The following is a 25,134-nucleotide window of genomic DNA, read 5'->3' on the forward strand; positions in this document are numbered from 1 at the left end:
CTCTTAACATACCAAATTGAATATTTGGAGGATATTTACATTGTATTTATATTATAAATGGTGGACGTGCGTGCTCGTGCATGCGCGCTCACGTGAAGGAGGGGGGCTTGGCCCTCACGTCACTGTATCCCCGCCCAATAGCGGAAGTGTCACTCGGTCTGGTAGCGGCAGCCGTTGCGAGAGGAGTGCTGCGACGTCAAAAAAGCTCCAGTTTCCGAGGATGAAACAAAGCCGTCCTATTTTAAAGACGGTGTCCGGCATTTCTTAAGTTTTTAAATAACACCTGCGGCTGAGCCAATTCCGCCATGTTTGTGTTGTGAAATATTCGCCGTGTCATAATTAGTCTCGGTTGTTATTGTTGTTGTTGTTGACAAAGCTAACGTCAGACAAGTTAAGCTCCTCGGCTAACCCCATTTCTTATCTCCGGGACTATAAGGTCAGTAACTTTACCGCAGATAAGAGTCAGATAAGGCTTCTGATTCTGTTTACTTCTGTCGTGTTCACCAGCTCAGTCTTAGCATCAGTGCTAGCTCCTCCACTGATGTGGATGATGTCATCATTTGAGCATCTCCAGAAAACAAACAAAACAAACCTGCGTGTCTGCTTCCCTTTATGCGTTGTAATCACAATTAAAAGTCAGTTTATCGCAGCCATCTTGCATCACAGACAGCATTCACAATCACAAACACCTTAAACCCTGTGTGTTTGTCACCTGTTCCCTTGCAGACTCCAGCATGCCAAAGGAGGCAGACCAGTCAGAGGGTAGAGGAGACAAGGATGCAAAGGACGAGGGCACGCAGGAGGCATCTGAGGAGACAGGGAGGAAGCGGATCCGCGCAAACACTCCGAGCCCTCACAGAGGAAACACTCCACAAGGTGCGGAAAGGCCTCGTTTCAGATATTCTCTATATACAACAATAACACTAATTATCTGATTATCATGGGGCCTTTCTCTCTATTAGTGTGTTATTGATGGGGTAGATAAGAGCCAGTGGTGAGCATTAACACCACCGCAACATTTCAATTAATCTTCTCCCTATTAGTTTTTTCCAAGTTCACCGCTATTTAACACATTCACGGAATCCTTTTCGTCTGAAGATTAAGTTTGAATGTTTTTTTATCTGGGATACATTGTCATCATCTATCTGTCGTCGTAGCCATAAACGTCTTGTATTGCACCTACAAGATCAGCTTTGTCAGTTACATCTGGGCATGTAATAAAACCTGCTCATGTTTTGCTTTTGCACAGTACTTCATGTTACAGAGGATGACATTGTGAATGTGGGTAGAACACTGTGTCTGCTTGTTTATCCTGACAGTCCTTGCAATTGGTTGCGTTTCAGACACATGAATAGAGACTTTGCTTTAGGCTGGAGTGCTGATCAGAGAGCTTTGCACTCGTGTTTAGTTTGTCTGCACATTCACAGGAAATACTCTTGGAGGTAAGGTAATAGATGTGATTTGTGGTTGCAAATAACATCTATTTTTTTGTCTTTTTTTTGTCTTGAATAGATAGGCACACCATGTGATCTGGGTTTTACTCAAGATTTCTTTCTGTTTATAGGGAGTTTTGCGTTGTTTTTCACCGGACAGTGACAATAAACCTTCTTATTCTTATTCACTGGCACTGTCATCTCAGTGTTTGCTCTTGGGATTTCATCTTTTTTTCAGATTTCAGGGTCCTGTAAAACCTCTTGAGACCACTTGGGTTTCTATGAACAATATATAAAAAAAATAAAACTGAAATATTTCCTCACAGCCAGCCCACCCAGGTTTGTGTCCGTGGAGGAGATGATGGAAACGGCTAAAGGCGTCACCAACATGGCTTTGGCTCATGAGATAATGGTCAACCAGGCTTTTCAAGTCAAACCTACGGAGCTCCCCGAAGGAAGGTGAGGAACTGATCAGTGACTTTAATGCTTTGAGTTTACTTCTGTGGCGGAAGTAAAACTTGGTGTTTCTCGATACAGCTTGGAGCGCAGAGTGAAGGAGATTATGCACAAAGCCTTTTGGGATTGTTTGGAGGCTCAAATGATGGAGGATCCGCCGTCGTACGGGCATGCCATCAAACTTCTGGCGGAGATCAAAGAGGTGAGGCAACCATCAGTCCTGTGCAACCTTCTCACAGCTGGCTAGCTTTAAGTACCTGTGTTCACACTTGCAGCCTAATTACCCAGTTCAGATTCAAATCTGTCTGAGGCCTCAAAGGCTCCAGCACATGCTGCCAATTTGAGCTTGTAGTGTTGTGGCCAGCTTCTACTCCCCCATCGTTCATCCCTCTCTAGATCTAAACTGTTTGTGTTGCCTTTCTCATTCCATCCAGACGCTGCTGTCGTTCCTGCTGCCAGGACACGGTCGCGTGCGCTCCCGCATCGAAGAGGAGCTGGACCTGCCTCTGATCCAGCAACAGGCTGAAAATGGAGCTCTTGACATCGGTCGACTGTCCCAGTCCATCATCGGCATGATGGGCTCACTGTGCGCCCCCTGCAGAGACGACGACATCAACAAGCTGAAGGAGATCACCGATATTGTGCCTCTGCTCAAGTAAGCCGCGAGAAAAGAGAGGGACTATTGTTAGCCATATTAGCTCTGCGTGCCCCCGGCCAAAGTTTATTTTTAGATTGGGTAATTAAATTCCCTTCCTTTACAGCGCAGAAGCCACTCTGCTGGACGATAGTAATTGAGAGATATATTGTCTGCCACTCTGTATCCCTCCCTCTTTTAGGGCCATATTCTCTGTGCTGGACTTGATGAAGGTGGACATGGCTAACTTTGCCGTCAGCAGTATCAGACCTCATCTGATGCAGCAGTCTGTCGAGTACGAGAGAAACAAGTTCCAGGAGTTTCTGGAGAAACAGCCGAGTAAGGAATCTCCCTATTCTATCACACGAGTCACATTATAATAACCTGGAAGCCCCATTATCCAGCTAAATATAGGATATAGAAAATAGGAATTGCATCAGGAATTTGAATTTACTTTGGATTTCTTACTAAAATTAGTCTTCTTTGCAGTGCATGTAATTATCTGTTAAAATATTGATTAGTGCATCTTTAAAGGACATAAGATATGAAGGATATGATCTTACTCCCTAACGATTTGATTGGCTTAGTGGATCTTTGCAGGAGCATAATCAGTTCGCAGCAGAGAGACTCTAGAACAACTTTCCAGCACATAAAACGTGTAAACAGGTACATTGGCCTGATTTTGAAGCTGATAGCTTGCAGAATATTGTCAACATATACATATCCAGTAAATATGCAACATTAGCATTCATTTAAGTGTTTTTATCTGCCCCACCCATGTGTATCTGACATTTACATTCCCATTTTCTCAAAAATAATAATGAATAATAATAACAACAACAGTCTGCGGACCAGATAGCCAAGACAGTGCATAAATTAGGCTAAAATAATTCATGGAGTTCAGTAAAAGTTTGGTCTATATTTTTAAATTTTTACTTTTTTAATTTGTTACTTTGATTATTTCTCCTTGCATCACGTATTTACCTGTTGAAATGTTGACGAGTGCAGCTTTAAAGAACATGGGATGAGCCTGGGAGTCAGCGCTATGTTCCCTCGTCCCCGAAATCGTAGTAGTTCAGTTCTGGTTATGCTCCAACAAAAATCTGATTGGCCAATCAAATTGAGAATCAAGAGTAGCAACGATATATCCTTTGTTTCCATGGATATATGATCAGAGACCAGAGATACCGACAGTGAAATAACTGTAAAGGACCAACAGTTAACAGCAATTAAAGCATTTCTGGAGAAGCATCTGTCTGTGTTACTCCGATTGGTTGTAGGATGATTCCATTACTTGTAGAGGTATATTTTTCTCTGTATTGGTGATAAAATCCAAATGACGTGTCACCAGACTGAAATTCTGATGAGCTACAACGCTAAAATATTACACACTGGACCGGCATCTGTAGGTAGCACTAATCCTACAGGAAGGCATTTGTGGGTCAAACACATTACAGATCATCAGATGAACACAGTTTAGCTTGAGAAGCTCTGGAAAAACGACATGTCCCATTTTATTGTAGTGAATTGCATTCCTCTCCCTACTTTTCGTACTTTCTTACTCCAATGAAGTGTCATACATTTCTGTTAACATGCGTTTTATGTAGGAACGTATAGTATCTGACAAAAGGAGCAAAAAATCCAGCACCGAGTTAAAGAATGAAATGGTCCTTTCTTCTTCAGATGCCTTAGACTACACTGAGAAATGGCTTGAGGACACAGTGAAATGCCTGAGAGAAGCAGAGACAGCCGGTTGTAGCGCTGCCTCATCCGACTCCCTCCTCCATCTCAACGTCCATAATCATGCCTATCTTCGCCTGCTGAAGTGGGACCATGCCTCCGACCCCTTCCCAGAGGTAAGCTCTTCATCCCGATGTGTCGTCGTTGTTTTTCTCTGCGTCCCGACTCTTGAGTCAGACCTCTCCTCCGTTCCTCCCTGCAGACGGTGTTAATGGATCAGGTCCGTTTCCAGGAGATGCAGCAGGAGGCCGAGCGATTAGTCCTGCTTTCCGCTGTGCTCCTCATCGTCTACACCACAACGGGGGAGGCCATTTCAGGTCTGCCGGGACTGATGGAGACCCTTAAAAACACTGTTAACGTCATGCTTGCAGACATGCACGCGCCGTGAGTACATTTTTATTTTGATCTAATAAAGCTACAGGCAACTTTAATTCATATTTCAGTCCACTAATTATTCTGAGTACCTAACGGGAGAGACTGTGAGGGTCCGAACGTGACTGAGCCCAAGCTGAACTACTTTCTTGGAAGTTATACACTGATCAGCCACAACATTATGACCACTGACAGGCGAAGTTAATAACATTTACCATCTTGTGGCAATTCGGTGTTCTTCTGGGAAACGTTTGGACCTGGCATTCGTGTGTACCACCCACCTAGACCAGACCAGACCAGACCACCCGCACACCATAGCAATACTCCTTGTAGCCATCCCCAGCAGGATGCAGCCTGACACAGACACAAAAACAGTTTAGCAACAACTCAAAACACATGAAGAACGGCACAAGGTGTTGACCTGGCCTCCAAATTCACTAGATCCCAAACTGATCAACTATCTGTGGGATGATCCCCAACCCTAATCCTAACCCTAAACCATAACCCCTCCCTGAATCATTTGGAACCAAAGACCCCCACTAATTGAACTGAATTGAATTGAACTAATGACATCCTGTTACCAGACACCACAGGACATCCTAAGAAGGCCCATTCTACAACTGTGAAAACAACATAACGGATACCTACACAATATTAGGAGGGTGGTCATAATGTTATGCCTGATTGGTGTAGTCTTCCAGTAATCTGTGCATTTAGGTGATTGTCATCATGGTATTGTTTCCCTACCATGTAATTAGAGAGGCAAAAACTGTCCAATTGTGTGTGCACTTCTTAAAAAAGAGAGAGTGTATTTGAAAGCACAAACCTTTGTATTGGTGCTAGTACCAGCTTTACAACTTGTTATCCTGCACATGTAATTTTCCTAATTTTTGTCTTCCTTCTTGCCCCAAGCTCTTTCAGCATGCAGGAGGCCTTAGCGACCATCGGTGAGAAACTCTGTGTTGAGCTGAGTCAGTGTCTGAGCCAGCACGGCTACTCTCCGTTCTTACCTGATCGAAAGAACACGCTGAAGGGGCAAATCTCAGCCATCATGCAGCCTGACAACACAGTCCGCAAGCTGATGGGTAAGAACAGCGCCACCTGTCGTTACTTTATTACGGTTAAAAGCATCAATTGTTTGGCACTGACAGAAATTTCCCTTGTCCTCTTAGAGCAAAGGGTGCAGACCTATCTCCTGGCCTCCCTGGATTCCAGTCAACACAAGGCCCTTCACCCTCTCCCAGGAGGTCTGGCTCCCGTCAGCAGGGAGCTAAAAGAGCTCGCCGTCCACTTCAGTCGCATCGTCAACTTCAACAAGCTGGTCTTCTCCCCGTTCTATCAAAAGATCCTCCAGAAAATACTCACGTCAGTGGAGAGTCCCAGCGCAGAGACATAAGCACTACAATATGGAGTACGGGTAACGTGCAGAATGTTATGTAGTTTTAAAGTTTCACCTCACTAGTAACTGGAGGTGTAACGGTACACACATTAGTCCCAAACTGTTTGGTACGCTCAATTTGGTATAATATTTCCTTATGTAACTCCTCCTGGAAGAAATTTCTAGACCACGCAAAACGTTTTGGCCGTCGTTGCTTGCCGGTATTAGCATTGAAAGCTAATTGTATTTCCCTCCCTGTGATGAGAATAATTACTTAAACACTTCCTGTTTCAACTTAAAAGCCCTGTAGCAATTCAAGCTTTAACTTCTTTTATTGTGAAACATTTCTTCAAACTATTAACATTGACTGAAATAGGACAACAACACTTAAAATGAGTAAATATGTCTTCACATCATCACAAGTTCACATTCCCGTCCAGTTTTGTCAAGCTAAGCTAAGTTGACACATAACAAGCGTTCAAACGTGTGAGCCTCGCAACAGCAAATAAAGATACTTCCCAAAATGTTAAACATTTTACAATCATAACATGCCATATCTCTGAGGGTTGGCTGAAAATAAAAGATACATTTTTACAGATTTAGCTGCTGAAAAAGGTATTGAATCCAGAAGAACAAAGTGCTGAAAGTAACAGTATTATATTGTTAAACTGAGGTTATTTAAGAAGTTTAAAGGCACATCATATGAGTTTATTCATCCATTTTTGAAGCTGTAAATTAATTACCAGTTTGTATTTGAGAAAATAAATGTTCTTGTGCTTATGTTCCTAACCTTCCTAATAGACATTTGTTATTATTTTTTTTTATCTTAACGGCTCAACTTCTTTTGTTATTGATGGTATTTCAAGGTTTGAGTGCCTTAAGTGTTCCAGTGAGATTTAATGACAAACAAAGCATGTTTACGTATTTTCATTTTTTGAAAATGAATGAGGCGTTGGGAAACAGGTAGCATTTTTGTACTTCTACCAAAAAATAGGACTCCAAAAACCAAGGACACTGGACATTTTGTGTGTATCGTTACACCCCTACTAGAAACAGTTAAGAGAAAATGAGTTGAGCTAGCTAACCACTGAGTTAACCGGAGCCTGCACCTTAAAATATAAAAGCTACCACCACACCTGCGTTGATTTGGTGTTTATTTACCAAATGTCTGATCTCATAATTGTAACGGTTCCATCGTCTCATATTTGCAGTATTTATTAGCACAGCTGGTTGTCATTGCAGATAGTTTGACACCCAAGTGAAAACAAGACAGTAGTTACTGTGGCAACACGTACCTTTTAAAGTATAAACACATACACATTTCTAGAAAACATTTCTCAAACAAACTAATTTAAGTATCACAGTCTGTATTTGCCAAGTGTCTTTGAGTAGTTCCTGAACAAGGACAGGACCAGGCTAGCTGTTTCATCCTTCCTCGTCCAATTATGCTAAGCTAAGCTAATAAACTCCTTGCTGAGGCTTTTGCTTCCCAAAAATGCCAAACCATTTATAACCATTACAAGCTGTTGCTTAACCTACTGAATTTCAAAGTAAAGATTTGGGGAGATTTAGCTGCTTAAAACGAGTGTGCACATGTTTTGTAGCCACGGTTTGCGAACAAAAGAAGGTTTTTAAAATACTCTTTAAAGAATGTGAAATCAAGGCCTAGTATTCCCAAACAGATTTCTTTATGTTTTCAAATTTGGTACTACTGACAAAGTATAATTGGGACGTTAAGCAGTCTTTCCAGTCCAATCATGATGTGCTAAGCTAAACTGAACCAAGCTAAGCTAACACCAAACACCTTGCTATAGCTTCAGAATTTGCATAGAGACGTTAAAGTCAATACTTGTGTTTCCTAAAACACTTACTGGATTTTAAAATAAAAGGCCAGTTTTTGTAGATTTTGCTGTTTAAAAAACTGGAGTGTAGACTTTTAGTAACCACACTATGTGAACAAAAGAATGTTCTTGAGTGATATTTCACAGAGTATTGAATGAAATAAAAGGAATGTACTGTACTGAAGGGAAACCAGACTGTTGTACTGTTATGGACCAACTTGAACTGTTGCTGTTTTGATTGTTACTTAGTTTTTACATGATGTTCGCTTATTAATTAATAGCTTATTGATTTGTTTAAGGGATGTTTAGAATATTTCAGTTTTACTTGGGTCCTAATATTGTTTTTGCATATTTCACAAAGTCATTGAGCCACAGAACTGGTTGTGACATTTTTTCACTCATTCAGACAGAATGACGTCACATATTTCCCCCCCCCAAAAGTAAATTACACACTGATCACACTAATTACACTGATATTTGTCTCTGAATGTTCATGATACATGCCAATAAAGTGTTGTTTCCCACACGGCAAAGTATCCCTTTTCTTTCAAGTCAAATTGTGATTTTTTTTCCATTATTAAATTAATTGTGTGAGCATTTTGTTTTGAGGAGCTTATAGATTTATTCAGAAATATTTTTATCATTTGCTGACTTAACTATCAGTTTGACCTTCTATTTTGAGCAGCAGTTTAAACTTACTTGGATGTAATACACATATCAGGCGGCAGGTGGAGACAAAACTCCAATGCTATGGATGAGCATTTATGAAGTTATGCCAACATAACAACAGCAGGATATAAAATAAATAGTTTTGCCGCTACTGATTAACAAACCTATACTGATACTTCACGGTAGTAAATGTTTATTCAAATGACTCTTACTAGCAATAAATGCATGGATCACTAATCTGTGTGTGTGCTGTTTGAGTAAACGTTGAACATGTTGAGAACAAAATGATAAACAGGTACAACAACATGATGGGACAGGAACAAATGATGCAGAGAAGCGTGCATTTCAGATACATTAGGGATGATGGGATGATAATTCTGGAAGCGCTATTGCATCACAATTTGGTGGTGAAATACCAACATGCATTGTCTTGCCCTGAGCGTCAGTAGGATGTTTGCAACAGCTCGTTTGAATAAGTGCTTGCTTCACATTATAGACATTTAGTGACAACTGCAGCTGAATATGATGTCCGACTTTAACAATGACTTTAACAAAATAAATACAAATAATAAAAACATTATACTAAAAACATTAGACAATAAAGAAATGTGTTAATTATGATATTTCTACACAATATACATAATCGAAAACTAGTTATCAAAGGTTTACAACATAAATAAATAGAAACAAAAAATATAATACAAAAACTGTGATTAGAAAATAAATAAATGTATTTATTATTCTACTTATACAGAACTAACAATAAATAAAAAATAATAAATACAATATAATATAGTCATATGAAACTTGTTTTAAAATGGTATTCAAAATAAAATAATGACATAAATAAATCAAATGTATATCGGAATATTTCTAAAGAATAAACACAATAATAAACACGATATTATTTGCAAAAATATTCCGAATAAATTAATAATAATTAAAAAAATGCATCCTGTATGTCAAACCATACCGCGTGCAACATACTGCTTATATAGCACACTATTTATGCTACATGCACTTTTTTTTTTTTTTTTTTAACTTTTTATATATAATGGAAGTCAAATGTTTTTACTCAGCTGTCGGTGAGACATTTATAGACATGTTTTACTCACCCCTCTCTCCTCCCCCTGCCCTCCCCTACATTCCACACATGCGGAGAAGCAACAAGCTGGCGAGGCAACAGTTAGCAGCTACCCGCTAGCCTCCAGCAGCTATCTCCGTCAGGGTGGGGGGGAGTGCGAGGCGTTATAGACATGTTAAAGTTTAGAAACACGGATTCCTCGTCCTGAACGCACACGAGAGCAACGTTTGGCGAAACCCGGGACGGCTGCCGAAACCATGGGTGGCGGCTGGTGTCCGTAGCGGCCACTTATTTGCGTTGTTTTTGAGCTTCAAATGTGCGAAAAGTCGCTCGGTCCGTCCTCGTCGTTGAACAAGATGGCAGCAGCAGCAGCAGCGGCAGCAACAGCAGGAACAGGAGCAGGACCGATTCAGGGTCCCACCGCGGTGTCGCTTGCTAACCTGTTCTTTGACGATCTGGGTGATAACATTTACTGGTCTTACTGAAGGTATGTCACTCAATTCGGCTTAAAACTGGGTGCCCTAATACGTTTTTGTTTTGTGCTAACGCGGGGTTTGTTTTGTGTCACATTTTAACGTTGGAGAGAGACTTCGCTCGAGGCTAGCTCGTCTGCTAACTGTTAACAGGGTTTCTGCGGAGTCTTAAAAAGTCTTTAAAAGGGGTCTAAAATTTGATAATCTCAATTTAAGCCGGTAAAAAGCCTTTAATAACAGCATATGTTGCATTGTAGGTCTTAAATTAGTCAAGTCGTTAATCCTTACGTGCATTTATTACCACTTAGTTTGCAGTATGGGGTCTCCGATTTTCCTTATTTTTAGTACTTAGTTAAGGTCTTAAATTTAATCCATAATGGTCTTGAAAAGTCTCAAATTTAAACGAGTTTAAACCTGCAGAAACCCTGTCTTAAGCTAACCAACTTCTGTTAGTTTAAGAGTTAGCAACAGCGGCTAATTATCTATTCAAGATTAAAGGTCGTGGCTTGTTTATTTTTTATTTCGAATAGCTTTAGGTTTGCATTTTAGCCTAGCTAAACATTTAGCTAAAACACATGCATGTATAGTGGAAGCATTGGTGCGAATAAAGTGTCTATTAAAGCTCCTGAAATCGCACAAAACGGCTATTATTTAGCTGCCTGTCACTTATAGTTTCAACAGGTGTCTGACTCGCTGGGCTGGTGGTGCCCTTCCCCCAAACACGTACACACCACCACCCTTCCTACCTTGTCTCCTAGATTGATCAGTAACAAATTGTGGGGTGTTTCACAGTTGTAAAAGGACGCCAGCTGAGCACACACACACACACACAAGCAGCTCAGTGTCTCCATTTTCAGGCGTGCATCATGTCCTCCTGTGGGGGTATCGGGCTACCTTCTCTGGCAGCATGTGGTGGCGAAGGAGGATAGAGCAGGAGGTATCGCAGCTGTGACCGTGTGCCAGTGTTCCTCTTAAAAAGCCTGATGGATGTGACACCTTGGCTGGGGGTAGCGAGGGGGGTGAAACATTTGTGCCACAACAGCCGTATGGTGGCAGCTGTTTTGCCAGTAATCATTTGTCACCCGGTTGCATCATGGAGTTTATTATCAGGTGCTTGCAAGGCTTGCAGCTGTGGGTAGAGGAGGAGGAGGAGGAGGAGGAGAAAAAGAGATGATGCATGACCTCAACTCATTTAGGTGCGCTGGTAAAAACCAAATGCATTCTGATACAGTACGCCACGAAATGCCAGCCTCGGGAAGGTTATGGTATTCGGTGAACGGGTGAGGACATGGAGACGGTGTCTATAAATGTCTCATTGACAACCGAGGAAAAACATTTGAGCTCATGATAATATTTAAATAAGTTCCAACTGCAGCACTTTATTGTGCTGTGTTGAAGTCATCTGTTGTTAACCTTTATTTATTATTAGATATTGCAAATAAGCATGTCTTTATCTCTTTAGTACAACTTTTGTAATATGAAATTATATAACAAAATAATTTACATTCTGCACAGTTTCATGTAGAAAATGTTTTAGCTTCATGTAGGATGAGGTATTCAGGGATTGTTTACCTCCGCACACTAACTTGCCACTTGATTAGGTACACTGGTAAAAGCTTTTGGTTCAACTCTGTTTTCATTTTAGGAGGTTTGCAGCACTTCTGAATTATATTCGGTTGCACCGATACATGTTTACATTGTTTTGACAACTCCTCTTTAGTCAATGGGCTAGGCTAAATGACAAATAGCCATTCAGTCCAGTTTAACAGCACCACAAAGTACATCCTCCAAAATGATCGTGCAGTTTAATTACCCCCTTTCCGACATTGTTTACGCATAAAAGGAACATTATAACAGCCATCAAGGAAGGGGAATCCTGCGCGTCAAATATAATACAGTGCATTTGTTTTCACTCAAATGTTTTGGCATGTGATTTGCTGAGCGGACACTGCCGGCTGCAGGGATCTTAATTACAGCCTCCAGTTTTCTATCTGTTAAATTATTAACCAGTAAGTGCAGTGAAAGGTCAACTCAGTTTTGCTCTTTTGAACATTGTGTTTGCTAACAAGGCTAGAATCTGTATGTGTTTTTTTTGTCCTTAACTGTTGCTGTTTGCCAGTAGTTAGTCTGGCAAAACTCACCAGCTCTACTAGTTAGAAGTGAAGTATGCTTTAATGTAATGCTGACTCTTAAGGCACACCCAACTGCCTGTCTGAGCCTGTATGTGTGTGTGAATGTTGGCAATCTGGAAAGCCAAACGTTGAGCAAACGTTTGCACTTGACACAACCAGCTCCATGCGTCTGATGTGATTAAGCCTTAAAACGGGTCTTAAGTTTAAAACCCATTCGAGAACACTACATCTCTGTTTGGAAGGTTTCAGGAAGTGTGGCTGACGGGCTTTGTCGGTGCCTGTTTTCTGCCTGTTATCACCGTGTCATGGCTTGCTGCAATGACAGGAATGTTCCTTGGGAGAGAAATCAGAAACGTAAAAGTTGAGCGTATCATTGAGAAATATTGTGCGTGTTGTTGAAAGTTTGAGAAACTGAGTGAGCCTGGCATCGTTTGTGTCATACAATCTTTGGGGGGAGTTTGTGGTGCAAGAGTCAGAATTTGTTTTGTGACAGTGATGCCTGCAGTTCCTCATCTGTTCAGAAATGTGAAAATGATTCATATTAACAAAGGTCACAGCTTGGATCTGGTTTCAGCGTTTATGTTTCACTTCAGTTCCTGAAATGTTGGCATTTTGTAAGCAAGCTGCAGGTTCTTGTTGGTGCAAGAACGCTGATGAAAGCTTGTAGTGTGAGTAAATACCTCTTACAAAGCTTTCAGGGCTTATCCTGCCAGCAAGCTATGACTGATAGACAACAAGTGGGATGCTGCCAAAGTTTTCTGGATGCAGGAACGCCTGAATTTTCACTCTGGGAGCTCAAGTACGCAGATATAAATCAACCTAATTGATTGGATTATACTTGTACTGAATAGCAATCTTCAATCAAGTGTCCCTCATTAAACTTAAATTTAGTGACGTCTACTTCCAAACGTGCCTTGTTGCCGTATCTGTATGAAGATTCATTCCATTTCATTCGCTGATGCGTTGCATTGCGCTTATTCTTGTTTAGAATTTTCGTGCAAAGTTAAAGCTGTTAGATGCTCATCTAAGATATGACTGAAATGTGCATGGCCCTTGAAACAGGAAGACTTAAGTCAGTTCATGAGATCAGTCATTTCAGCGTTGCGGGCGTGTTTGTAAAATGTCATCGAAAATACTCATGCTCCACGGTGTATCATTTCTCCCTTGCGCTTGCTGTGCGGTTCTACTTCGTGTGAAACTGACTCTCCAGGGTGGCGTGCAGAGACACGCTGGAGATGCAACGGGCTTCCCCCCATCTCCAGTTACAGTAGTCTAGTTCCCCTTTCCACTAAAGGTGATATGATGGCTTCGATTGTGTGTTTGGCAGCTTTTTTTAGTCTGCAGTCTTGGTCAGAGGGTGGTGAAAGGGAAGGCCTTATTTTCTCTTTATGACTTAATCTTTCCACGTGCAATTTTGGTTAACAGTTTATTTTAAGTTTGACTCTACATGTAAACGTATAATTTAGAAGAAAGAAAAGCCTGAGAATGTAATTCATTTGAGGTCTGCTGGGTAAAAATGAGTCTTAAATAATGCACGTGTGCTTATGTTTTATTTATCGTCTTTATCTCTTGTTCTTCTTTAGGTATGGCCTCACAAGTCTTGGTTTGCCCATCACACCTGCACTCAGCTAAAACAAGTGCCTTAGGAACCAGCAGCAGTGGTACCAGCAGACACACGGGCGAAGCCCACCACAGTAATAACACCAGCAGAGCCTTTCAGCACCGACCTCTGCCCAAGACGTATGTGATCGGAGTCAACTACGGCATCGCCTATCCCAACAACGTTATCCCATCCTCAGTCGGTGCTGATTCGGGGAGACTGCAAAGGGGTCTGCAGCTTGGAGAGAGGGAGCGCTGGGCATTGCAGACCGCGGGGATACAGCGAGACGAGAGCCTGAGAGGAGGTCCGGCCGGCATTCAGGATCAGAGTAGAGATCCACAGGACGTGAGGCTTCATAGGGACAGCGGTGCGACTCCATCGGGAGTAGGAGGCTTGGATTGTGGGCTGCTGAGAAGGGCCTGCATAAGAGCGGAGGAGGAAGAGGGCCGAAACAGGAGAGTACAAGCAAGAGGGGAGTACGCCAGCCTTGTAGACACAGGTGCCACCCAGAGATGTGAACAGAAGCCGGGGGAAGGTGGAGAACAACCGCGGGACAGCGATTGTGTTGGAACCATGCAGATAGTGGAGGAGGTTTCTGCTCTGCCTTCACTTCCTCCCCCTCCAGCTATGTTGCAAACCGGCACTGGGAACAATGCAGACACTGTGAGAGTAGGGGGTGGAGGGACACTGCCTGCTCAACACAACAGGGTTGAGGCCGTGAAGGGCATCGGGGTGGATGGGACTGAGATGAAGCTTAACGGCAGCACCGAGGTGGTGGCGGGATCTACGGTGACCAGGACGGGGTCAGGAGACGGGGACTATCAGTTAGTTCAGCACGAGGTTCTGTGCTCGTTGAAGAACAGCTACGAGGTCCTGGAGTTTCTGGGCCGTGGAACCTTTGGCCAGGTGGTGAAGTGCTGGAAGAGGGGAACGAATGAAGTGGTGGCTGTGAAAATACTGAAGAACCACCCATCCTATGCACGTCAAGGACAGATTGAGGTATGGTTGTCTGAATGCATGCGGGTTTTTGTTGTGGAAGCAGAATACAATCGTAATTTTTATATTTGTTATTATATTTTTTTTATATGCTGCACCTCTGTCTACTAGCTTAAATTCATCTGGCCTTATTTTCACAACCTCCAGGTGGAGATCCTGGCCCGGTTGAGCAGCGAGAATGCAGAGGAGCACAATGTGGTGCGTGCTCTGGAGTGCTTTCAGCACCGCAGCCACACCTGCCTGGTGTTTGAGATGCTGGAGCAAAACCTCTACGACTTCCTTAAACAGAACAAGTTCAGCCCACTGCCACTTAAAATCATCCGACCCATTCTGCAGCAGGTGAAGTGATGCAAAAGAAAAAAAAAATGCACATGTTTTTGGTTTTTTTTGCACCTAATCTAATCATCTAATCGTAGGCGCAAAAAATGTTTAATGATAGTCTTTGTTTGTGCGTTGTAGGTGGCAACAGCCCTGAAGAAGCTGAAGTCTCTGGGTTTGATCCATGCTGACCTGAAGCCAGAGAACATCATGCTCGTGGACCCCTCCAGGCAGCCGTACAGGGTCAAGGTCATCGATTTCGGCTCGGCCAGCCACGTCTCCAAGGCTGTGTGCTCCACTTATCTGCAGTCCAGATACTACAGGTGAGGGCTTTTACATTAAATTCACTCTCTAAGTTACCACTAGGTGCAAGGGAGGCACCCTGCAGTGGGTGAGGCTCGAGCAGACGGGCTCACCTAGTCACACTTTTTATTCTGAACCTTTTTCTGGAATGCTCTTTTTAGTCAAGCAGAACTTCTGCGCCCTGATGGGGATTTTTATTAAACTGGTTTTGTCTAGTGTGTAACGTTTTCGATTTGCAAAATCTTAATCTGATAAGGTTTTAAGTTTAAGCTCAGGTCTCGAGGGAAGGTGGTGTTGGATCGGCAGTTTGTTCTTGCTTCAAGGCCTGTGTTGACACTGTACTATTTTCACATGGTACAAAATGTTCGGAAATTAGTTCACAGGACAGAATATTTTTGGGAATGTCTGTCACGATGTGAAATGTTACGCCGTTTGTCATCGTGATATATCAGCGCACTGATCTGACTCGGGTCCCACGGGTAATGCTTGTTTGTGCGCGTCTGTGTGTTTCCCACAGCGCTTAGCGAGGTCTTACCCCAGCCTTATGTGTTTCGGCGCCCTCTCTGCTCTTACGTAATACGAAGTGGTCCGTGTTAACCTGTGCACTCTCTCTGGGAGTTCCACGACATGTCGGCCACTCTCCGTCCTCCTCGCCTTTCTCCCCTTTTTTGCACAATCTAATTTTTTATTGGATGCATGCCTGGCTGCATGTATGTCACAGCCGCCTTAATGCGTCACGCCCTAAACCCCGCCGCTCTTGCGTAATGTGGAGAGGAACTGAGATGTTTATATGGGGAACAGCATCGTGAAATATTTGGCTTGTCTCTCGCTAGGGCTGAAGGGGGGGTGGGTGGAGAACGTGCTTATGAAACACAGCTTTGTGAGCTTCAAGACACATTGTTGTGTAAAAGAACTTCATTAAGTTATTAAGCTGTAATAACTTATCAGTCTCACATCACGATACACATTAAGGATCTGTTGCAGTTAAAAACAAACTACAACATATGTTGTACATAAAAACACGTCCTCAGTTTGGGGATGTAGTGTAAATTCTTGGTGCGTCATAGTGGGTTTCTTGGCTTGCGAGAGTTTGGTAGCAGATGAAATGTTTACTTGCGTCCAGATTTAATTCCAAGGCAAATGTTTTCCTTAATTGGTCACACAACGACAATGTGCACACTTCACTCGAATACTTCCTTAACTTGCGAGTTTCACAGCCTAGGTGGAATGACTCGGGCGAACTTGTGCAAACTTTTCGAACGTTGTGCAATCTGTTACAAATGGCTGTTGGAATACTGGGTATGTCTGCACCTAATTCACGGCACACACCCAACGTTTACTCACTCCCCTGTTCTGAATTTATTGCGCTGTTTTCACAACTCTTACTTTCTGCTTTGCGGTGTACGAATTGGGAAACAAAAAAAGCGTAGGCCCGTCTGTGCCGGAGCAGCCCGTCGCTATTTAAAATCACCGAAATAATCATGCAAGCAACTTTTCCGTTTTAGCAAACGCGAGCCACTTTCTAGAGCTGGGGTGCAGAACCGTGGACGTTGCATAACATAAAGGATTTGCTCTGCAGTTGACCTGGTTAACTGTGTATGTGTTTGTGTGTTCCTGTATGTGTGTGTGTTTTGTCTTTGAGCAGCGGCGGCGGCGGTGGCGGCGGCTACGTTGAGGTCATAGCTCAATTAAAATGGCCTGGTACTGAAGTTCAGGGAGGTCACTCAGGACGCAGAAGTCCAGGGAAGAGTGTGGAATGTGAAAACCCACATTTAGATCCAGGAAAAAAACATTCAGACATTCCTGTGTGTGTGTGTGTGTGTGTGTGTGTCTGGGTGTGTTCGTACGTGTGCCTCTGTCTATGCAACAGCTGCCAGGGCTGGATAGGCCGTGTACGTTACACAATGTACCCTAACATACTTCACACTAACTCAAGAGTGATGGAAGACTTAAAGGCACGATAACTTTAACCTGCCGGAGCCAGAAAGCTCGGGAATTGCGACACGTGGCCAGGTTCTATCCAACCTTGATGATGCAGTGGTTACTCGGAACCTTTTTTAGCCACGGCTGTCATTTAGGGGGCGTCCAGTTGAAGGTTTTTGTTTTTTCTCCCCAATCCAGTTCGGAGCTTTGAACGTTGAGTGTCAACCATTAAATAAACAAAACGTCCTCCCCAGGAGATTCATTAAGTCCCGTCTTGCTTGTTTTCCCCTAGATGCGACTGGATTCAGTCCAATGAATATTTCTCTCAAAGTTAATGTAGCGTGGAGAGAGTAGCTTGTACCTTGGTCCCAGAAAACCTGTGTTCTCCACTCCAGAAATGTTCCTGTCATCCAACACCATAAACTTCCCAACCCTCTCTGGAATATTTTTCTCCATTGCGCTCTCTCCAAACAACTTTCAAGACAAGTTTGTTGTTCCGTACTTGACATATTCCACTTTTCTTTTTTTTTTCTGATGGCGAGTGACGTTCCTCGTACTGAATGACGGTCTCCTACTACCACGTTGCCAAACATCCACATTGCATAACTTTCAAGTTTTTGTCTGACTTCATTATCCAGAGTAAAGTTCTTCCACATGGCCGACATGTTTGGTCACATGGTTTTTGGCTTCTTGAACAGAACTCAACTCAGCTACATTTATATAGCACTTAAAAAAAAAAATCTGAAACAAAGCTGTACATGGATAAAATAAGAGCATAGGACATAAAACAAACAATTAAAAAGCAATAAAATAATGAAAGTAATAAAATGAATATAAACAATAGAAAATAAATAACACCAAAACCGCCAGACTCTCATGCTGTGTTAAACGCCAAGAAATAAAAAATACACAGTCATCTTCTTCTTCTTTGCTCAATAGCGTTCATTGTGTCTCTTTGGTTAATAATATGTTGCCGTTTTTCGCTCTTTCACACACTGATTTCTTTGACTAATAGGAAGCCGTTACTCCTACCGTGCCGTGTTTCGGCGGAAACTGGTGGAAGGCGGAAGTTTCCGCCGAAACATGTCAAGGTAGGAGTAACGGCTTCCTATTAACCAAAGAAATCACTGTGTAACATATTCTTCTTCTTTGTTTTTTGGCAGCTACGATGCTAGCCCACCACCTTAAAACAAAGAGGACACTTTGACGCTACAAGGTTTTCGTTCATGACGGACCTAAAATAAATAACTACTTAGCTGAAGTCCAACACCAATCCCATCAAAAAAAAAAAAAAAAAAAAAATAGCCTGGATCTCCCCCTTTTACAAATTGGGACATCCCAAGCCGTCACACACGCTGCCTAATATCCCCCGTGGGTTTGTGTGACGGGGTTGTTGGTTTAGCTGTTACGGCAGCCGGTATTCCACGCATGCATTTGTGCGTTTGCTTTGTGCGGCGCGTAATCCTGTTGGATTGGTAAAGGCAAATATCTATAGCCAAACTGAGTTGTCATAACAAGCACGCTTTGCACACTCCCAGTTCTCTGTACGTATTATATAAGTCTTGGACTAGCGAGTCCGCGTGCGCCTGACTCATTTTATTTGTACAACAGGAGAGTGGTTTGCAGGATGTATCATGCGCTCCGCTCCTATTCCATAATGGCTGTACTGTATTGTTACCATAGTGAGGCTACTTAGAAATGAAGGCTTCACCACAGTGGGTAGGAGGAGGGTGGTTTTTTTCATTTTTTTTTTCTCTCCTCTCTCCCCCCAAAGCTCTGGGGTTTTCCCTGGATTTTCCAGAACCACACGTAATGTGGCAGCAGTGTGGCTTTGGTGAAAAAGTCCATTTTAAATTAAGGTGGTTGGCTCTTTTCAGGAAGAAAAAAAAATAAATAAATAAAAAGAAGACCAGAAAAACACCCCCGATCTGAAATCAAAATGTAAATGCATGTAAATATAAAGTAAACTACAAAGATGTGCTTGTCAGGTTCTACTCCCACATGAACTGAAGTTAGTGAATAGTGTTTCCAAAGTGTTTTTCAGTTCTGTTTTAAGATCAGATCCTTTAAAATGCTAACTGCCTCCCAGTGTGCGAATAGGCCGAAGAGTGAACTTTCATCTGTAGAGTGACCCGCTAACCGTAGTATTGGTCTAATGTTGCGCTTCAGAACTAAACAGGTGTACTTGTACTTTGAGATGGAGACATTGGAGGCTACGTGGAAATACTATGAGATGGAAACAAGAGCTTGATTTTTTTTATTTTTTATTTTTTTTGTGTGTTTTGTTTTTACAAGCATACGTCTGCAGCTAGACGGCCGTGGCGGAAGCCTTTCAGCGCTGGTCATGTGCTCATGCGTTGTTGTTGCCATGGTAGCGTGACACAGCAGGGCCTGACGAGGTGACTGTTCGGTCCTGCGGGGGCCGGTGACGTAGGGGAAAAAGGAAAAAAAAAAAAAAAAAACAGAAGAAACGCACCTCTCACAATGAAAACGGAGCACTGGGCGATTTGAATAATTCAGCCGAGCAGATCAGGTGGAAGAAAAGACAGCTATCATCTTAGCGTGCCTGACAGGTTTGGGAGGCAGGTTGTGTTAAACTTACCTCGTCTAGGTGTGATTTCTTTGAAGCAAAGGTGTTGTTTTACCGTGGAAACCGCATCGCATTGTGTTGGTACATGTTGTCCGCGTTTATTCATCTGTTAAAAGTACGTATTCAAGATCTATAATCCTTAAAAACCAGAAGAGCAAGAAGTCTGATTAATGATTTTTATTAAATAAAAAAAAAAAATCAGAAGTAGGGCAGGTTAAATAACGCGTGGCAGCGTTGGGTGGTTCACTTTTCTAATATGCTCTGACGGTCGCCTGGGAAAACACTGATGTCACGGTGCAACACATACCTGCTGCTAGGACGCGCTCGGAGTCCTCTCTGAATAATACATCGGCGCTCGCGGTGAGCGGTGTGTTTGTGTAAACGCGCTGCTCCATTCTCCCCATTTCGTACCTTCAAAAAAAAAAACTCTTTTTAATTTGCGTCGATGCATGAGCACATATCCAGTTATTTTAATTATATCCTTGATGTGGTCCCTGGATGGAAGAGTTGCTCCTGCGCCGTGAAGCAGCGTCTCTGCAGAGATGATAATTGGATAATTTAATGTAACCAGGGCTACTGTTAAACACGCCACGATGCTGCTATCCTTTAAATAAGAATTGGATTTACTTAGAACAGTGCGCTACAGCGGTATATTACTCACATTTTGTTTTTTATTTCCTTTTAATCATATTTTATTCTATCTTGCTTTTCACTGTGACTGAGCAGTTTCCCTTGTGGATCACTGAAGTCCAACTGATTCAAGCTGATGTTCTGCAATTCATTCGTCATAAATCTCAAAATTGTTTTATTAAATACGCCTAATTGTGCAGGAGACTGGACAGCTTATCTTTGCAGTCCTTTGATTAGTATATTTATAGTTTTATTATTTACAGCCTCCTTTACTCTTGTGACCAGTCACCAGTTTTCCTGCATCATATGTGCAGAACTATTACTCACACAAACTAGCCGAAGCGTTGTGACTGGTGACAAGTGAAGATCATAACTTTATTAGAAGCAGGAAAAGCGGAAGGATTTGAGAAGCCGAGGAAGGAAAAACGCTAAAGGTGGCCTGTTGTGATGAGTTTGTGCGTCTCTTACCAAGCCAGTAGAGACGCTGTGATGCTTAGGCAGACTTGGGTTTCTGCCATTCATGTGGATCTTATTTTCACAGGTACCACCTACTTAAGTGCTGCTGCAGACCATGTACGCCCTCATCGCCACAAAGCAAATATGGTATAGAAAAGGTCTGAGAAACACAACAATACGTTCAAAGTGTTAAATCGGCCTTCACATTCTCAGATCTCAGTCTGCCCGAGCGTCCGTGGGATGTGCCTGACAAACGAGTCGGATCCATTGGGCGGCCCCACCTTGCAACTCGCAGACTTAAAGGATTTACTGCTATTATTTCGGTGCCAGATACCGCAAACACACCCTCAGAGGTCTAGTGGAGTCCTGTGTCCTGGCGTCAAACGGGGACAGTGTCAGCCAGGTGGACGTACTGGTGTGACTGATCTGTGTTGATGAGTCATAAACCTGAGACCACAGTCTGTTTGTCGTAAGCACTTATTTCTCCGTTTGCTGCACATGCGGCGTTAGATGCTCTCTCACACGTCGCGCTTTAGTAACGGGAGCTGGATTTGTTTGACACATGATCGTCGTGGATCGGCTTCACCGTCAGAGGTCAGAGCTACAAGCTTCCCATGTCCTGTACACGGCGAGATTACATCATGTTCAACATCTCGTCTCGTGTACGCGAACGCGCTCCACACTTCTCTGTACGCAGCAGCAGCAGCAGTGTGTTACCATACAGTGTGTTACCATACAGTGTGCCATGTTTGTTCTTGTCCTAGCTGCTGCTCTCTAGTGTGACTAGTTACTTCTGGAACCTTGTCCGCCTGCCAAACACCTGTGGGTGCGTTATGTGACGAGCTGCTACCGCTCAGGAAGGCCGAGGCCATTGCTGCAGCTGCTTTTTTTTTTTTTTTTTTTTTTTGTGTCAGTAGCAGTATAGCAGGGAGCTACAACAACACACACACGCTCTGCTCTCAAAGTTTATTTTTTATTTGTGCGTCCCCTTTAAATCCCTCCCCCGCCCCCTTCCATATGTGTTGCATGTTTGAGCGTAGCTGTGCATTGCAGCCCTGTGGCAACAACAAACACAGTCTGTGTTTGTTTGGTTTGCAGCCGACACTTGTCCCAGATAATATCACCACAAAGCCAAACGTTGAACGTACCTGTAAAACATAATGTGCATCAACTTGGATGTTTTATTGTCAAGTTGTTCAAAAAAAAGCAAAGTTTAAGGACAGTTTTTTGCCTGCTCACATCTCACGTCCTTGTCTGCACTTTGCATATTGAGCAACATCACAAGCCACAGATGTGATACAGTTAAAAACAGAATTTTGCTGTTTCCTCATCTTCGGTCTTCGTAGTACGTTGGGTTTTTATTTTTAAATATGCACTTTGAAAGATCTGCATATTGATTCATCAATATTCCCCCCCACCCCCAATCTCTGCATCTTCTCGTTGAAAGTCTTGCTGCCGTCTCGGTAGATTGATTTCACATGATAAATGAGACTGTGCAATGAGTTTAGTCCGCGTGCGAGTAGATTTTAAAGGAAAACAAAAGTGTGATGACAGAGGAGACAAAAGCAAAGCCGAATCCCACATGTTAACTAGATGTAAAATATTGTGTAAATACCCCAAATCTCTGCAACCAATGACAAAAGTATATTAAAAATAGCCTTCGCAATCTGGACCCTTTCAGTCTGAATCAGATGCTCGTACCGGTGCAGGCTTCGTGCAAAAGTTAGTACTCCAAGTCCTCCTGCAAGTCTCTTAATACAAGCATAAATAAAAGAAATAACCTACAAAGCACAAAATATAAAACAAAAAAGTGCAAGAGACGCCTGTCAAATTAATACTTACACCACAACAGGCCAACTCTTAGCTTCAGCAGCGATACCTTTCGGATTAATAAACATTTTCGTTAGATTGCGCAAGAATCATTGCTCAAACTTTTTAATTTTATTGTTTCATCACATAAAAAGTTGCTTAAAAAGTAGAAAAACCCCCCTAAATGGCGCCTTAGTCGCTGCTCAACAGGATTTTTCTGCCAGCGTCTGAAACAGCCTCTCTCCCAGGGGCTTTTTTTTTTCTCTTTTTTTTTTTTCAGAGTTGCATAACTGAGCGTCTTCCTCTGGAAGGAGCAATAGGAAATGGCACGGTGTAATTTCCTCCAGGCAAACGAGGGCAGAAACCGAAGGGGCTGTTAAACTGTGATGGACTGGACATCTGCAGTTGTGTGTCTCACAGCAACTACACACGCGCACACATGCTCTCTCGCGGCGCAGAGTGATGAGTGATGGCCCCCGTTTATCTCCTCCTAATACTGTTACATTATGGTCTTGCGTCCAGCTGTTGCCCGGCAACGGTCATTTCCCCCCCCCCCCCCCCCCGTGGTCGTCGTCACAGCAGTGGTTGCTATTTGCGGCGCCGTTGCTCAGCTGCTGTGTCCGCGGCCCCTAATGGCTCATTGTTTTTGCATACGTCGGCCTCACGCCGTGCCGCCGCGAGATTACTTATCCAGTTTTGAGTTGCGCAAGTGGCAAAGTCCATTTGTTGGTTAAACATTTTTTTTTTTTTGTTCTTTGTCGCCTTCGCGCGTCATATGGGTGCAGTGTTTGGTTTTAGGAACCCACAATATCCTGCGTATATTTTCTTGGCAAACATGCGCCACATCAAAGCTCAACCCGAATGTTCGGCTCGATTTTATTTTAGAGTTTGATTTTTCCGGTGTGGCTTCGTGTTTTAATTTTAAATTAAGAAGAAGAAGAATCTACAGCTCAGCTGTGCAACACTGTGTAATGTAATATACACACACTTGGCAGTTTATTGAAAACCAGTGCACGAACGCTCTTCTATTCAGAATTTGTTAAAAATAAAATTTACTTTTTATTTTGGAAGCATTGTAATGTTTTCTGTTGTACCAACACATGTTCCTATTAATTTGGGGATAAATAAAAGACATGCATTGAAATCAGTCCAACACTTGAGAAGTAGTTTTATCCTATTCAATCAAATTCTCTAAAGTGTATTTTGTAAAAATCTGAATAATCTGAGTAGTAAAATCTTCCTGTTTCTTCTTCACTAAAAGCAGCCACTTATATGTCCGTGAGTTGTAATTTGTTTCAGCGAAGCCTGCGTTTAATCTTTGACAACGTAGACAACACAATGTGGTGCAGTCGTAGCTATTTTAGACCTGTTCAGAGTTTTCAGTTCACCAGAGAAACCATGAAAAGTGCAGATCCCGGCCTCGCTTCCCCTTGTGAATCTCTCTCTCTCTGGTTTTTGATTATACGTGGCGATCTGCTCCCACAATTAACCTCTGTGCGTCTCTCCCTCGCTTCCCTCCGCAGGGCTCCTGAGATTATTTTGGGCCTGCCGTTCTGCGAGGCCATAGACATGTGGTCGCTGGGCTGCGTGATAGCCGAGCTGTTCTTGGGTTGGCCCCTCTACCCCGGAGCGCTGGAATACGACCAGGTAACATTCCTCAAACACACACACACACACACATACTGTAACACACACACAGTGAGACAGTAAGGACAAAATAAACAAAAATAAATCCACATTTTTCTGAATATTAACGTTTTAGCCCCCCACCCGCCCCCAAAAACCCAACAGTCCATTCATTACACAGTTAAACCTTTATTTGTTGTTGCTCCCTGATCTCTCTCTCTCTCGCTGTACGACTCAAGTCCTACAAATCCAGCATGAAATCCACCTAATGCTAATCTGGACTGAGTGAATCAGGAAATCGTTCTTGGCAATGTGTGATTATCGTCTCACAGCGTAGTGCTGGTCCAAACTATACAACTGGGACTCTAAATGGACCCCCCCCCCCCCCCTCCCCCTCTCCTCCTCCAGCCCCCCCCTCCCCCTCTCCTCCTCCAGCCCCCCCCCTCCCCCTCTCCTCCTCCAGCCCCCCCCACCCCCCCACCCACCCTCCCTCCCCCAGCAAGCGAGAGGGAGCATGGGAAAAGGCCCACACCACGTTCACAGACAAGCACGGGATTATTCTGTGTTTGACCACAGGCAGCACTGTGAAGACCAGAATCAACCCTGTTATGGTTTCAGTAAATGAGTTTAGAGATTTGGAGGAAAAACAAAACAAAAAAAAAAAGAAGAAC

At 42.9% G+C, this 25,134-nt stretch overlaps 2 protein-coding genes across 2 annotated transcripts in view; both read left to right on the forward strand.

Annotated features, from left to right (window-relative positions):
* Positions 1–146: 146 nt before the first annotated feature.
* Positions 147–8,380, forward strand: tcp11l1 (t-complex 11, testis-specific-like 1). The gene is made up of 10 exons (XM_047597148.1): positions 147–436; positions 727–876; positions 1,760–1,892; positions 1,971–2,091; positions 2,324–2,544; positions 2,726–2,862; positions 4,207–4,379; positions 4,466–4,647; positions 5,548–5,720; positions 5,808–8,380. Exons 2-10 carry the CDS (start codon positions 735–737, stop codon positions 6,029–6,031), a joined length of 1,506 nt encoding a protein of 501 aa, XP_047453104.1. The 5' UTR covers positions 147–436; positions 727–734; the 3' UTR covers positions 6,032–8,380.
* Positions 8,381–9,695: 1,315 nt separating this feature from the next.
* The window catches only part of LOC125014524 (homeodomain-interacting protein kinase 3-like), a 31,511-nt gene continuing 16,072 nt past the window's right edge, over positions 9,696–25,134 (forward strand). Inside the window, exons 1-5 of the mRNA XM_047595662.1 lie at positions 9,696–10,094; positions 13,796–14,811; positions 14,956–15,147; positions 15,268–15,449; positions 24,361–24,484. Of these exons, the coding sequence (XP_047451618.1) occupies positions 13,798–14,811; positions 14,956–15,147; positions 15,268–15,449; positions 24,361–24,484 (1,512 nt within the window). The 5' untranslated portion in view covers positions 9,696–10,094; positions 13,796–13,797. The remainder of the gene's footprint in view (positions 10,095–13,795; positions 14,812–14,955; positions 15,148–15,267; positions 15,450–24,360; positions 24,485–25,134) is intronic.

This window comes from Mugil cephalus, chromosome 10 (assembly GCF_022458985.1).
Source record: "Mugil cephalus isolate CIBA_MC_2020 chromosome 10, CIBA_Mcephalus_1.1, whole genome shotgun sequence".
NCBI lineage: Eukaryota > Metazoa > Chordata > Actinopteri > Mugiliformes > Mugilidae > Mugil > Mugil cephalus.

Excerpts from the sequence above, each read along its gene's own strand:
- tcp11l1 (XM_047597148.1), top strand. The coding sequence starts at position 735 with ATGCCAAAGGAGGCAGACCAGTCAGAGGGTAGAGGAGACAAGGATGCA. Across the intron at positions 877-1,759 it reads CAGAGGAAACACTCCACAAG|CCAGCCCACCCAGGTTTGTG; the intron begins GTGCGGAAAGGC and ends ATTTCCTCACAG. Across the intron at positions 4,380-4,465 it reads CCTCCGACCCCTTCCCAGAG|ACGGTGTTAATGGATCAGGT; the intron begins GTAAGCTCTTCA and ends TCCTCCCTGCAG.